The sequence below is a fragment of the Natrix helvetica genome (genome assembly GCF_964273705.1).
Source record: "Natrix helvetica genome assembly, chromosome: 1".
NCBI lineage: Eukaryota > Metazoa > Chordata > Lepidosauria > Squamata > Natricidae > Natrix > Natrix helvetica.
In genome coordinates this window covers 283019458-283033711 of record NC_138548.1, presented here as the reverse complement: position 1 = coordinate 283033711, position 14254 = coordinate 283019458, and the positions used below count along the sequence as shown (strand labels likewise).

General features: G+C 38.6%; 1 protein-coding gene across 7 annotated transcripts in view; it reads left to right on the top strand.

The window, feature by feature from the left end:
- Nucleotides 1–14254, top strand: part of MAPK9 (mitogen-activated protein kinase 9) — an 84505-nt gene that overhangs the window by 10070 nt on the left and 60181 nt on the right. For all 7 annotated transcript variants that reach the window (XR_014174433.1, XR_014174434.1, XM_081942006.1 and 4 more), the window contains 4 exons: nucleotides 5034–5204; nucleotides 6785–6914; nucleotides 8265–8323; nucleotides 12249–12387. Coding sequence is in view for 5 of the 7 variants with exons in the window: in XM_081942006.1 (XP_081798132.1) it covers nucleotides 5083–5204; nucleotides 6785–6914; nucleotides 8265–8323; nucleotides 12249–12387 (450 nt within the window). In the remaining 2 variants the exon portion in view is untranslated. The remainder of the gene's footprint in view (nucleotides 1–5033; nucleotides 5205–6784; nucleotides 6915–8264; nucleotides 8324–12248; nucleotides 12388–14254) is intronic.

Genomic DNA, 14254 nt, shown 5'->3' with positions numbered 1-14254 from the left:
CTTTGTGTTATATCAGATTTCTTTGACAATATTTTGCTTTATGGAGCTGCCTAAATTGATAGCTGGAGAAAAGTAGTACCATAACCACAGAACAGCAAGTTGCTATATTTCAATGCACCAATCAAAGCATGAAGATAGACTACTTTGCTTTGCCTAAATACCTAATTTCAAAGAATTGTCTTCTTCCCATGTGCATAGAAGACATGCAAAACACTTGTTTCAATGCAATGGTTGCTGCTTTTGCAAAGTTATATCAAAGAAGCTCTTTTCTTTCCTCATCTGGCAAGCAACCATACAAATACTGTCTTTACTGCAGAACAAAAAAAAATTGCTCTAGCAACATATTTTGAGACAGTTGTCAAGTGAGTTTTGTCCCATTAAGATCTTTTTTGACACTGTTGTTAAGCGAATCCAGGGACGTGCGGTCAGGGGAGGCAAGGGAGGCAGAGCCTCACCTCTCTTCATGAAATAATAGTATATAATATTATATACTATATATATATATATATATATATATATATATATATATATATATATATATATATATATATATATATATATATATATATATATATATATATATATATATAATATTATAATATTATATACATCCATCGGCCGCGCCCGGGAGCTGCGGAGGCAGAAATGTTGTCGGCGCTCCCGGATGATGAAGCCACGAAAGCGACTGGGGGAAGGTTCTCGACGTTCCCCAGTCGCTTTCGTGGCTTCGTCATCTGGGAGCGCCAACAACATTTCTGCCTCCGCAGCTCCCGGGCGCGGCCGGACGGATGTAGCCAGAGCGGACGAAAGAGCGAGTGATGGAGGATCAGGCAGCCTGATCCTTGGTCGCTCGCCTGCCGGACTGCCTCAGCGCCACTCTGGCTACCTCCGTCCGTCCGTGCCCGCGAGCTGCAGAGGCAGAAATGTTGTCGGCACTCCTGGATGACAAGCCACGAAAGAGACTGGGGAACGACGAGAACCTTCCTGCCTCTGCTGGACTTCATGCGCTCCTTGCGACTGCAGTATACGTCCAGAAGTGGCTTTTGTGGCTAATGGGGTTTGGGCTTCCAGCCCAACAGCCCCTGCCACTTCTGGACGTCTATTGCAGTCGCAAGGAGCGCGCAAAGTCCAGCTGAGGCAGGAAGGTTCTCATCGTTCTCCAGTTGCTTTCGAGGACTGTGGAGCGCGAGCCGGCGGAGCACGCTCAGGAAGGCGGGGAATGGGATCATGTGTGCTGGAGGCTGATGACGTCACCAGCCTAACCAGCCATAAACCTCACCGCACGTCACTGAGCGAATCATTGCAGTTATTAAGTTAGTTACACAGTTGTTAAGTGAATCTGGCTTCCCCATTGACTTTGCTTGCCAGAAGGTTGCAAAAGCTGATGACATGACCGTAGGATACTGCAATTGTCATAAATATGAGATAGCTGCCAAGTGTGTGGATTTTTAACATGTGACCATGGAGAGACTGCAGCAGTGATAAGTGTGAAAAGTCACACAGTTGTCCTAAATAACCTTTTTTTCAGTGTCATCGTAACTTTGGTCACTAAATTAACTATTACAAGTCAAAGACTGGCCCTTGTACAAGTACTTGCATTGTAACTTCCAGTTTTAACATTGTACAATCAAAATTTGGTTTCAAAGTAGTCAGTTTTTGGCTTTGGGGGCTTTCCCAAACTAAAAAAATTAGAAATTGTGAATTGCCCAAATTATAATAATATGAAATGTCATTGTTTCTGCATTGTTGATTTTTTTCTGACTTGTATGTTGTTTAGAGTTGAAAAACCGAATCTGCATAAAAGGATTCTCAATAAATACAGCAATGAAAAGATTGCTTTATGAAATGAAAAGAACCCTGAAAAGATTATTGAAATAAATCCCACCTTAATGATACCATCACACCATTGGATAACTTTATATGGTTCCTCTGTGAGGTTGGGGGATTGAATTGTATATGTAATTTGAATTGTATATAAAATTTGAATTGTATATGTAATTTGTATATGTATATGTAATTTGAATTGTATATGTAATTTGAATTATATATTCAAATGTTGTCCATCCTGATCTAGATGATGACATACAATACAAATATTGTCAACAGAGTAGAGACACAGAAGTCTCTTCCTGCTCATTTAATATATCTGAAACTTATTTATTTATAAAGGAAAAATATCCTTTATATCCAGTTGTGTCCATCCATCAAGTTTACAGACATTGCTGGCAGATCAGTTTTCTCAATCCTCTCTCTTGCATTCTGTGGAATAAATCTGAGATATGCAGGAGAACAAGAGGTACTCCGTATGTCCATACAGTGGAAATATGTAGAATCTTTGCATGCAGTTTTTCATGTAAACATATTCATCAATTGAGAGAAAAACAGAACAGTATGCTGGCAAAGCATTAATTAATATTTTAAAATACTAGCAGTTCTATTTTCTCTAATACAATGCTTTGGCAGTTTGGATCTGAGTTTTAGCATAATGGTTACTTTGAATTCTGTTAATTATTGCTACATATTGTTTATAAAGCACAGAAAAGGAAAAATATGCTGTTTAGAGAATTGCTTTTATTTATTTTTTTGCTAATATTTACTGTAATTCAAGACAAATATGGTTTCAGACCAAAGCAATAACTTCACAAGTTTTATTTAGGCGCCATAGCAAGAGGATCCCTAGCAATATCAGAAATCTGGTTCGTCGTAATAGCAACGAAGTATAGATTTATTTTCAGTTAATTTATAATACGTTTTTATTTGTGATAAAGTACTGTTAAATTATCCTTATAAAAATTCTTCATAATATTGGGCTTCTGTCCTAAATTGACTTCCTAGAGCAGTGGTCGGCAAGCCGCGGCTCGCGAGCCACATGCGGCTCTTTACACACTTTAATGTGGCTCTTCTGTGTGCCGGGCGCCCGCTCCCCTCCCTCCTCTCGGGCACTTCAAAACAAGCGCCTCTTTCCCTTTTTTCTTTTCGACCCACAATGATTAGGGAGGATCCTGAAGTCGGGCGGGGACAAGAAGCGAGGAGGCAGAAAAAGAAACGGAGGCTAAGGAGCTTCCCCCCCGCCTCCTCCCAGCAAAAATCTAACCGGGGAGCCGGGCGGGCAGTAGCAAATTAGCCGATCACGCCGCGTGATCAGCTAATTTGCTACTGCCCGCCGGCTCCCTGATAAGATTTTTGCGGGGGAGGGAGAAGCTCCTTGGCCTCCGTCTCTTTTTCTCCCTCCTCGCTTCCTGGGGCTCCACCAATGGGGGAGCAAGGCCCGCCCAGCGCCAGGCTTTGGGCTAACACAGAGGTCTGCAAAGTTGGCTGTTTTAAGACTGGTGGACTTCAATTCTCAGAATTCTGGGAGTTGAAGTCCACCAGTCTTAAGAACCAATTTTGCAGATCCCTGCCTGGGCTAATATGATTGATGCCCTTGGTGGACTTCAACTCTCAGAATTCTGGGAGTTGAAGTCCACCAGTCTTAAGAGCCAATTTTGCAGATCCCTGGGCTAATATGATTGATGCCCTTGGTGGACTTCAATTCTCAGAATTCTGGGAGTTGAAGTCCACAAGTCTTAAAGCTGTCAGGTTTGAAGACCCCTGGGTTTTTTTCTCTAAAGGGTTAGGGGTGCAAGGGTCTTGCAACTTGACAGCTTTAAGACTTGCATGCTTCAATGCCAGAGTTCCTGAGCCAACATGACTGGAGGAGGAATTCTGGAAGTTGAAGTCCACAAGTCTTAAAGCTGTCAGGTTTGAAGACCCCTGGTTTTTTTTTTTCTAAAGGGTTAGGGGTGCAAGGGTCTTGCAACTTGACAGCTTTAAGACTTGAATGCTTCAAATGCCAGAGTTTATTGAAACTAAAAACAGTGTACCATCCTATGTATTTTCGGTTTTAAAAATGTGGCTCTCAAAATAAATTTCAATTGTGGTTTTGGCGAGATTTGGCTCAGTTGAAAAAAAAGGTTGCCCACCACTGTCCTAGAGTATTGGGGAATGTTAATCATTAGAAAATATTAAAATTTTCTAGTACAAAGAAATATCTAGATTCGGGATAAGAATATGGGATTTAAAATTTATGAATATTATTAGAACTTTTTGTGCAGCCAATGAGTAGGCTAGCTTGGTCGCTCAACAGTGAGACACTGGTGAAGCGGGCTCAGCAGTGCCTGCATTTTCTCTGTCACATGAGAAAAGTTCATCTTCCTTCTCCTGCCCTTACCACTTTCTGTAGAGGGACAATTGAGAGCATCCTGTCATATGGCATTACTGTCTGGTTTGGAAGCATTACTGCTTTGGACAGGAAGGCAGTGCAGAAAATGGTGAGGATGGCAGAAAAGATAATTGGTAGTTCATTCCCTTCTATCCAGGACATGGTATATAAGTGATGCTTAAGCAAGGTCCGCACGATTGTCTGGCATGCTACACATCCTCTTCATGATCTGTTTTCCACATTACCTTCTGGAAGGAGGCTTCATTGTATCCGAAGCAGAACAACTAGATTAAGCCATAGTTTCGTTCCATATAGTATCAACCTTGTGAACTCTCAGGTTTCCTGCCTGTGGAGATTTTCAGTCGTCCAGGTCATGGTTGTCCCAAAGGTACTTTTTCAAGAGGCAACTGAACTTGCTCTCAAAGGAAAGCATACATCTATCCATACACATACATAACACAGATATACACATACTACACACACACACACACACACACACAGAGAGAGAGAGAGAGAGAGAGATACACAGACACACATCTCACTGTCCATTTTAAATACATAGAAGAAGGAGGAAAATTAAGATTCCAAAGATCCTTTTTTAAGAAGCAACTGGAGTTTCTGGTTTTTCTTTGAAGATGTTTCGCTTCTCATCCAAGAAGCTTCTTCAGCTTTCATATCTCTGTTATGTATGTGTATGGGTATATGTATACTTTCCTTTGAGAGCAGGCAACAGAATTTCATTTTTGATGTGTGCCACAGTAAAAAGTGACAATAAAGGTTACCTTATCTATCTTAAAAGATGTTTCACATTTCAAAAATTCTTTTTACACAGATCCTGAAAACTGCCAAATTCTGAGATAAAGATTACATGACACTACAACATGAGCGAGAATAAATGTGACACACAGTTTTACAGTGTTCAAGTTGCAGATTCAACATTCACTGTACTAAAACGCTACCAGCAATTGAAACCTATTGGCTCTGGGGCTCAAGGCATTGTTTGGTGAGTAAGCAAACAAATAGCAGCACCTATCTTTTCTTGGTTAATTCCAAAGACATTTAGTAGAGTTATTTGTATGGGGAGCCCCCAAGTAATTTTAGGACTGTATGCTAAATTATTCAAAAATAATCTGGCAATTGACAATGGCAAAACAGTTAGATATTGCTAATAAGCAAGCTGCTACAATGTGTTAATCAAGTCTCAGGAAACAAGCTTGACTTGAGAGTCTTCATCTTTTATTTGCAAACACTAATATAAACAACTGCTAAAGTATAATCCACCTCTAGGAACAGTAAAATAGTAAAAGTATTACAATTGCCAAAATTTTAAATACTTCATATATAAGAGAATTGTTAGATGGTTTGTAGCTGGGTCTTCCCAGTGCCAACCTCCTCCCACCCCAACCATGACAGTCATTCAGCCTAAAGGGATATGGGAAAATACGACATGTTTATGAGGCTACCAAAATAAACATATGCAAATTGTACAGCACTGTACAGGTAATCCCCAAATTACAATTCTAATTGAACCAGGAATTATGATCATTAAGTTGTGGCTTAAGCAGGTCACCATGTGACTGTGACTGTTTTTACAACCTTTTTTGCGGCAGTTATTAAGTGAATGCTATGGTAGTTAAGCAAGTCCATTTTTTCCAGTGGATTTTTTCGTTGAAAACTGGGAGTGAACACAAGCAACCAGCAAAAATCCCTGAAAATCAGCCATGTTTCCATAGACCCTCTCAAATGGTTGTAAATTTGAGCTGGTTGCCAAGCACTGGTCATTAAGCAAAGACTATATTTTAATAACTCATCCAAAAACCAGCACCTGACTCATAGCATTCACTTTAAGGAACCAGCCAGATGATTTATATAGCTCTGTAGGAACAAATGTTTGAGCAAATTAAAGATGGTAAGAAACAAAGTAGATGGATTTAGATTAGGGATCAGATGAGGGAAGGTAGCTAGCATTGTGGCAGTGTAACATCCTTGGCAATTACACAATTCGTAACTTACAATTGTATGTTTATGCCAGTGCTGTTATCCATGCAGAAATTCATGGACCAATGAATAGCTATTCAAAATCTGACATATATTACCACTGTTTTAATGTTATTGTTGAAGAGTTGCTATAGGTACATGTTTTTTTCTGGGGCTGGATTATCCAGGGTTCCCATCTCACCTGGGACTGTTTAACCCTTTGACAGAAAGTTCTTGGTATACTTTTAAAATTCATGGGGGGTAGTCATTGGAGGGAATCCTTGCTTGATTCTGGAGCTCTAGGCAATCATTGTACAGTAACTGCACTGATGCTTGTTTGTCTCCCTACCCCTGTAGAATTTCCTTTACATGCACACTGGATACTAATCTTACCTTTCTTTACTCCTATACCCATTTATTCAGCTTAGCAGTACAGTATGGTGGTCATGATCCTGGTTGTTGGGAAAGCAGGAGTTTTATGTGCACTGCTCAGAACAGGTTGCTGGCTGGCAAATTTTAGTTGGCTCAAGTTATCATTGCTTTCAGTGTATACTAGTCTTGTTTTCAAAGAACCTGAGCTAGAATGTTTCTGCTTCAATGTTTCAGTGCTGCATTTGATACTGTTCTTGGAATAAATGTTGCTGTAAAGAAGCTAAGTCGCCCTTTCCAGAATCAAACCCATGCAAAGCGAGCTTACCGAGAACTAGTGCTTCTAAAGTGTGTAAATCACAAAAATGTGAGTAAATTTAATATAGCATATATTGAAAATATGTATTTTATATTTAAATCAAATGACTATCAAATAACATTATGTATGTATGTATGTATGTATAGGGAGGGAGAGAGAGGGGGGATCTGGAAATGTGAGAAATATTTAACAATAATGTCAATAAAAACATATTTGTATGTTTTTATTCAGAGATTTTCAACCATTTCTTGCATTAGGCTTATTTAATATAATTACTGATATGACGTATTAGCCCCGCAGCTTGAATTACATTGTTGCTAATTTCATTTATTTTAATATTTTTAATAGCATATAGATTGCTTATACTGAGGTTTGGAATTATACAAATAAGCTTTTATATGTGGCTAATAAAATAAAACGCTTGAGCCAGTCATTCTCTCTCGACTCTAGAAAACAAACAATGGCAAACCACTTCTGAAAGCTTGCCTGAAAAACTGCAGGGATTGTCTATGCAGTTGCTAGAAATTAACTCGGACATGAAAGCACTCAGAAAAAAAAGACAGAAAAGTTTAATGATTCATGATAATAGTAGATTTGAGTGTTAATAGAATATCTGAAAACATTTACATTACAGTTTTGAAGTAAATGTATCTGTCAGTTGTCATTACAGTCTAAGATAATGTCAATGTAGTAAATCTTAATAATTTGCATTAAAACTTTTCACCAATGTTAATGAATTATGATAATCATAGGAATTGCTTTTTATAAGGTGAGAAATGTATAGAATTTATTGTTCTGAAAATAATTTTATTTACATTAGCTTTTGTTTTATTTTGTAATAAATCCACTCTGAAAGCTGTTTGAGAAGGTTTTTTTCTTTAATATATACTTCAACTGTAAAATTTCAGATATAATTATGTGCTCAGTGCAGCCATACAAAACAATATATAAGAAATTAAGATAATATTGTTGAAACACAGAAGATCTATTACTATATTAGAGGAAACTAAAAAAGTTCAGCTTTTTCATAAAAATCTATTTAACATATATATTAATTTTGCCAAGCATTGCTAAAGTGGAATGATGGTTCATTGGCTTGCATCATAAATTTGCAACAATATTTCTACAAATTTATTAAAATGGTTTAGACAATAACATCTTGACTGCTCTTTATGGTTTTGTGACTTTCTCCAAACTAATATAGAATTGATTATACTCTATTACTGCATTTTTACTACAGTATTTTAGAATCTTTATATTTTACTGTATATTCTTTGATCTTAGCACTCCCAGAATGCTTCATATTAACAGTTACTGAATGATCTGATTATTATATCATTATGCAATTTTGTGGTTGTGCTAATTTTGTTTATTTCTATCTGACTTCTGGTTTTACAGATAATTAGTCTATTAAATGTATTTACACCACAGAAGTCATTAGAAGAATTTCAAGATGTGTAAGTTTATTTTTTAATTTATTTAGTTTCCCCCAGAAATGTACAATTTGACCAACAGTAAGCTGAACATATGATGTTTCCTAATGAATCCTTAATGATATTTCAGTAACTATGAGAAATGTATGTATATATATCTGTCTGCTGTCTATCTAATTTGTTCATTTTTAATCTTTACTAAACAGATCTAATTGTTAAAGATACAAGTAGTTTTAATCTTTACTAAACAAACCTAATTGTTAAAGATACAAGTTGCAATAACACTGAAAAAAATTCCTTTAACACAAACTAGGCAAATGAAATATTTTAGGGTTTCTATATATGCCAGATATGCCAGATTTCTTCACTGCACTGTCTATATCACTGCACAGCTAAGAATAGTAGTAAGACAAGTTATTTTCCCATTAAAGTGCATATTGGAAATGATTTTTGGGGTAAAATAACCTGTTCAGATTCTTGTTTTAACTATATTCTACTTTGTTATGGACAACATGCCATTTAAAAAAATCTCTCTCTCTCTCCATCCATCCATCCATCTATCATTATCTATCTATCTATCTATCTATCTATCTATCTATCTATCTATCTATCTATCATCCATCCATCCATCCATCCATCCATCCATCCATCCATCCATCCATCCATCCATCTATCTATCTAATCTTCTGTAGTTGTAATCCAAAGAACTCTTAGTTATTAATAAAAAATAAAAATCCACGATAAAAATACAAATACACAATAGAAATTGCTCCAGTCTTTGGTGGGAGACTAGTCCACAGAATAGGAGAAATTACTGAAAAATACTTTTTGGGTCTCCACCTTCCTTACCTCAGAAAAATCAATTGAGCTTTTGAGATACAATGTATTTTTGCTGTGCTGCACATTTATTTATTTATTTATTTATTTATATTTAATGCTTCTAGACCGCCCCCTCTCCCGAAAGGGACTCGGGGCGGTGTACAGTTCATACAAAATATAAAAAAGTTAAATATGTACAGTTGACAGTTGACATGGAGGAGGTTAAAATGCAATTAAAAGAACTGTACAAAGCTAATATAAATATAAGTTTAAACCCCTAAAATAGATACAGTAAATTAAAAAACCCCTAAAATAACCAGATATAATACATTTGCCAGGAGGGACAGTTGTAATTATGCCAGGCCTGCTAATCGGAACAGGTGAGTCTTCAATTTTTGCCGGAAGGAGCGGAGGTCAGAAGTGGTTCTAATGTCGGGGGGGAGGTCATTCCAGAGGGTTGGGCCCATCACAGAGAAGGCCCTACTCCTCGGTGTCGCCTGTTGGCATTGCCTAGTGGACGGCACCAGGAGAAGTCCCTCCCTGTGTGAGCGAATTGGCCGCAGGGATGTATGTGGGAGGATGCGATCCCGCACGTAACTAGGTCCCGTGCCATGGAGCGCTTTAAAGATGGTAATTAGCACCTTGAAACGCACCCGGAAAACCACAGGTAGCCAGTGCAGCTCGCGCAGGAGAGGTGTTACGTGGGAGTACCTCGTACTCCCCATCACAGCCCGCGCGGCTGCGTTCTGAACTAACTGCAGTCTCCGGGCGCGTCCCAAGGGCAGCCCCATGTAGAGAGCGTTGCAGTAATCCAGGCGGGACGTCACCAGCGCATGAGTGACCGTGCGTAGGGCATCCCGGTCCAGTAGGGGGCGCAATTGGCGCACCAGGCGAACCTGGTGGAACGCCACCCTCGCCACGGCTGCCACATGGTCATCCATTGACAGCCGGGCATCAAGGAGGACGCCCAAATTGCGCGCCCGTTCCACAGGGGGCAATTGTTCGCCCCCTATGGCCAGCGATGGGATCAGCTGGCTGAACCGAGGTGCCGGTAGCCACAGCCACTCAGTCTTGGAGGGGTTGAGTTTAAGTCTGTTGTCCCCCATCCAGACCCCGACGGCCTCCAAACACCGGGACATCACTTCGACAGCCTCGTTGGGGTGGTTTGGAGTTGAAATATACAGCTGAGTATCATCAGCGTTGAGGTGATACTCAACCCCAAAACCACGGATGATCTCACCCAGCGGCTTCACATATGTGTTGAACAGGAGAGGCGAGAGGACCAACCCCTGTGGCACTCCACAAGTGAGTGGCCTCGGGGTCAACCTCTGTCCCCCTGTCAACACACATTGCCTCCGGTCGGAGAGGTAGGAGCCGAACCACCGCAAAACGGTACCTCCGACTCCTATCCCCTCCAACCGGCGCAATAGGATACCATGGTCGATGGTATCGAAAGCCGCCGAGAGGTCTAATAGGACCAGGATAGAGGAACAACCTCTATCTCTGGCCCTCCAGAGATCATCAACCAACGCGACCAAGGCTGTCTCTGTGCTGTACCCAGGTCGGAAGCCGGACTGGCGTGAGTCTAGATACTCGGATTCGTCGAGGTGTCGTGGAAACTGCTGCGCCACCACATTCTCAACAACCTTCGCTAGAAACGGAAGGTGATTTACAAGTTGCTTTTGTAATGCAATTTGTTTCCTTTGACCTTGGTTGTTTTCTTAAATGTTTCATTACCCAAACTACTACCATCATCAGTGCTAGTGGGAAGTTGGGTTTGCTCTTGGTGTATATACTAATGGCCACTCCCTACTAGCACTGATGGTGTTACTTAATGTGGATTTGCAAGAAAACAACCATGCTCAGAGATCACCAAGGACCCCCTTCAAACCTGAGCTACAAATATTCTCTTCTATTGCCAATTTGTTTTCCTGGTTTATTCAATTTTAAGCTAGAGTCATATATTTAAGATATTTGATGGGCACTGGGAAAATCTAGCTGCTAGTCTACTCTCAAGCTGTTTGAAACTCGAGAGTTTGAGTTTGGCTAGTCTTTCTTCACCCACCTGACCTAACAGAGTTTCTATGGAGAAAAAATTAATAATTCAGTTAAATGTTTCAGGTTTTACACTTTAACCAACTATTTCATTTTAATTGTAATTTTCTGTTTCTTATTCCATTTATATGAAGTGCTTTTTATTTCTAGTTTTAAAATAAAATAAAAAGTGCATATCTGACTCTTAAACACTATGACAATCCTTGATTAAAATGATTTTTGCATAAACATGCAAGTAGTCCTCGCTTAATGACAACCCTGTACAGCAGGAGTATCAAACTCAAGGCCTGCACGCCGCATCTGGTCCATGGGATGTTTAGATCTGGCCCGCGGGGGCTCCCTGGAAACAGCAAAGGACTGGCTTGTGGTGCCTCTGCCAGCAAAAATGAAGCTCAGGAGGGCTGCGTGCGTGTGGGCCGCATGCAGTCCACCTGAGGTCCATTTTCGCTGGCAGATCGCTCAGGCCACCACAGGCAGCCTCGACATGAGTGACATCAAGCTGGCCACGTCCACCTGGCCCCCCTAATGTCAAACACAACCCTGATCTGGCCATCAATGAAATTGAGTTTGACACCCCTGCTACAGAGCAACTATTCAAAGTTACCATGCTTCTGAAAAAGTAACTACAATCAGCCATCACATTTATGACCATCACAAGATCCATGTAGTCATATGATCAAGATTCACACACTTCACAATCAGCAGGAACTTACTAAATCAGAGTGTTTTCCAGTCATGTTTTTGTGCTTCACAGCCAGTTTCCAATAAGGAAAATCAATGCAGCAGCCAACAGTAAAATTGCAAGTTGTGGTCATGTGTTTCCTCGCTTAATAACTGAATGGGAAATGATTCAGAAATCCATCATGGTCATGTAATTAGTGACCACATAATTTAGTGATTGAGTTGCTGGTCCCAAGTGTTAATTAAGCAAGGGCTATCTGTACTATAATTTTAAGCCTGTTTTATTTCATTTATTGTACTGAAATTATTTTATATTGAAGAAAATACACTGATGGCTTGACCCGTGTATGCATGAAATAGAATAGATGTTAATTACTTTTAAAAAATATTTCAGGTATTTGGTTATGGAATTGATGGATGCTAATTTATGCCAAGTTATTCATATGGAACTGGATCATGAAAGAATGTCCTATCTTTTATACCAGATGTTGTGTGGAATCAAACATCTTCATTCAGCTGGTATCATCCACAGAGTAGGTAGTGCTGTTATAATCATACTAATTGACTTTTATTTTACATTGTTGTGTCTATATCTTCTATAAATCTTCTCTAGTTCATTTATCTACCTGTGCAAAAATTAAAAGTGTATGTAATGCCATTAATTTTTATGGATTATTTAGATCCACTGTTACTAAAAATCTTACTTGCCATGGTTTTATCAAAATACATACCGTATTTTTCGGAGTATAAGACGCACCTTTTTACCTTAAAAAAGAGGCTGAAAATCTGGATGTGTCTTATACACTGAATACAGCATTTTTTGCCTCCCGAAACCCCGCCCCTTCACTAAAATGGCCGTGCATAGCTTGTAGGAGGCTTTCAGAGAGCTTCTGGGGGCCGGGGAGACAGCAATGAGCCAAAAACAGGGCATTTTTGCCCCCCCTTCCCCCAGGTGCACTCTATAAGTTTCCTAAAGGCTATGCAGGCCCCTTTTTTTGAAAAAAAGAACGGGCCCATTTTAATGAAAAACAGGCCGTTTTGGGGAGTCTTGCAGAGTGCAAAAACTTTTTTAAAAAATTTGTTGTTCAAAACCTTGGTGTGTCTTATACTCTGGTGCGTCTTATACTCCGAAAATACTGTAATTGGGTAATATTTTTAGAGCTATACTGTTGCTTTGATACTTGCCTGTGGATTTTGACATTAGGGTGAAGAATGCCCAGGTATTTTTCACAATTTATTTATTCTGTTCCAATGCAAACAAAAGTGGCTCTCAACAGCTTATAGGAATAATATTAAAATATATAATGAGAATCAAAATATTTGCTTCTTTTTTAAAAAACAATTTTTATTTGTTTTTAAACAAGGACAAACATAAAAATAAAAATAAAAAAACCATCTTCCATTACAAATTGTAGAAAGTGTGTCAGTTGGTTACAGTATTTCCATGCATCTCTTCCATAGTCACCACCTGCTTTTCATATCAAATTGCATATCTTAAATTCATCTATAGTCATGTATATCACAATTATTATATCTCAACATTAATTTGATTATAATTGTTTTTACATCCTTTTATATATAAAATTCAAAATCTAGAGTAGAATTATATGATAACATTCTATTAAATCATCCTAAGATCATCCAATCACAATACATCTTTATAACATTCTAGATAAAGGTTTTAAACCTCCTCTCATAATCTCCATGTGTTGTTATATAAAATTTCATATTATCAAACTAATATATCTATATGTATTGTTATCATTATTAATCATTATTTAACTATAGCTATTGTCGCTTCATTTTATACATACTACTAGTAAACTAAATTTAGCTTAATTTTTTATTATACATTTTCATTGCATCAACCTGTATCTTTTCAGTAATAGTACGGTCTTATATCTCTTTCCATTGGTAGCATTAATGTTCTAGTTACTTTCTTAATAAATCTTGTATAAACTTCTCTTGGCAACATGTTGTTCCTTTCATATCTCATAAAAGCTTGAAACCCAACATCTGTTCTTTCCATCAGCTTATCTTTGGTTATCACTAGTGCTTCTGTCAAGATAATATCTCCATCCAGTTTTCTCTCTTTTCTTCTTCTGTGGTTTGAAGTCTGATGTAGAGTTCCAATCCATCTATCTCCCCTTTCCATATTCTGCTCTTGCCATTACCAACTACGCTCACTTATTGTCTTTATCCACAGTTTTCTTATCTCTTTGCTCATTTTTTTTCTTCCATCTTTTGAACTTGTCCTCTACTTTCTTCATTTGGTAAACATCCTCAGTTTCTCCATCAGATTTTTCTGTTTTGTATTCTATATTCTCCAATTTCTTTTCAATTCTCTCTGTCACAACTAATAGATTTTGAATTTCAAACATAATCATTTGCAATGTTACA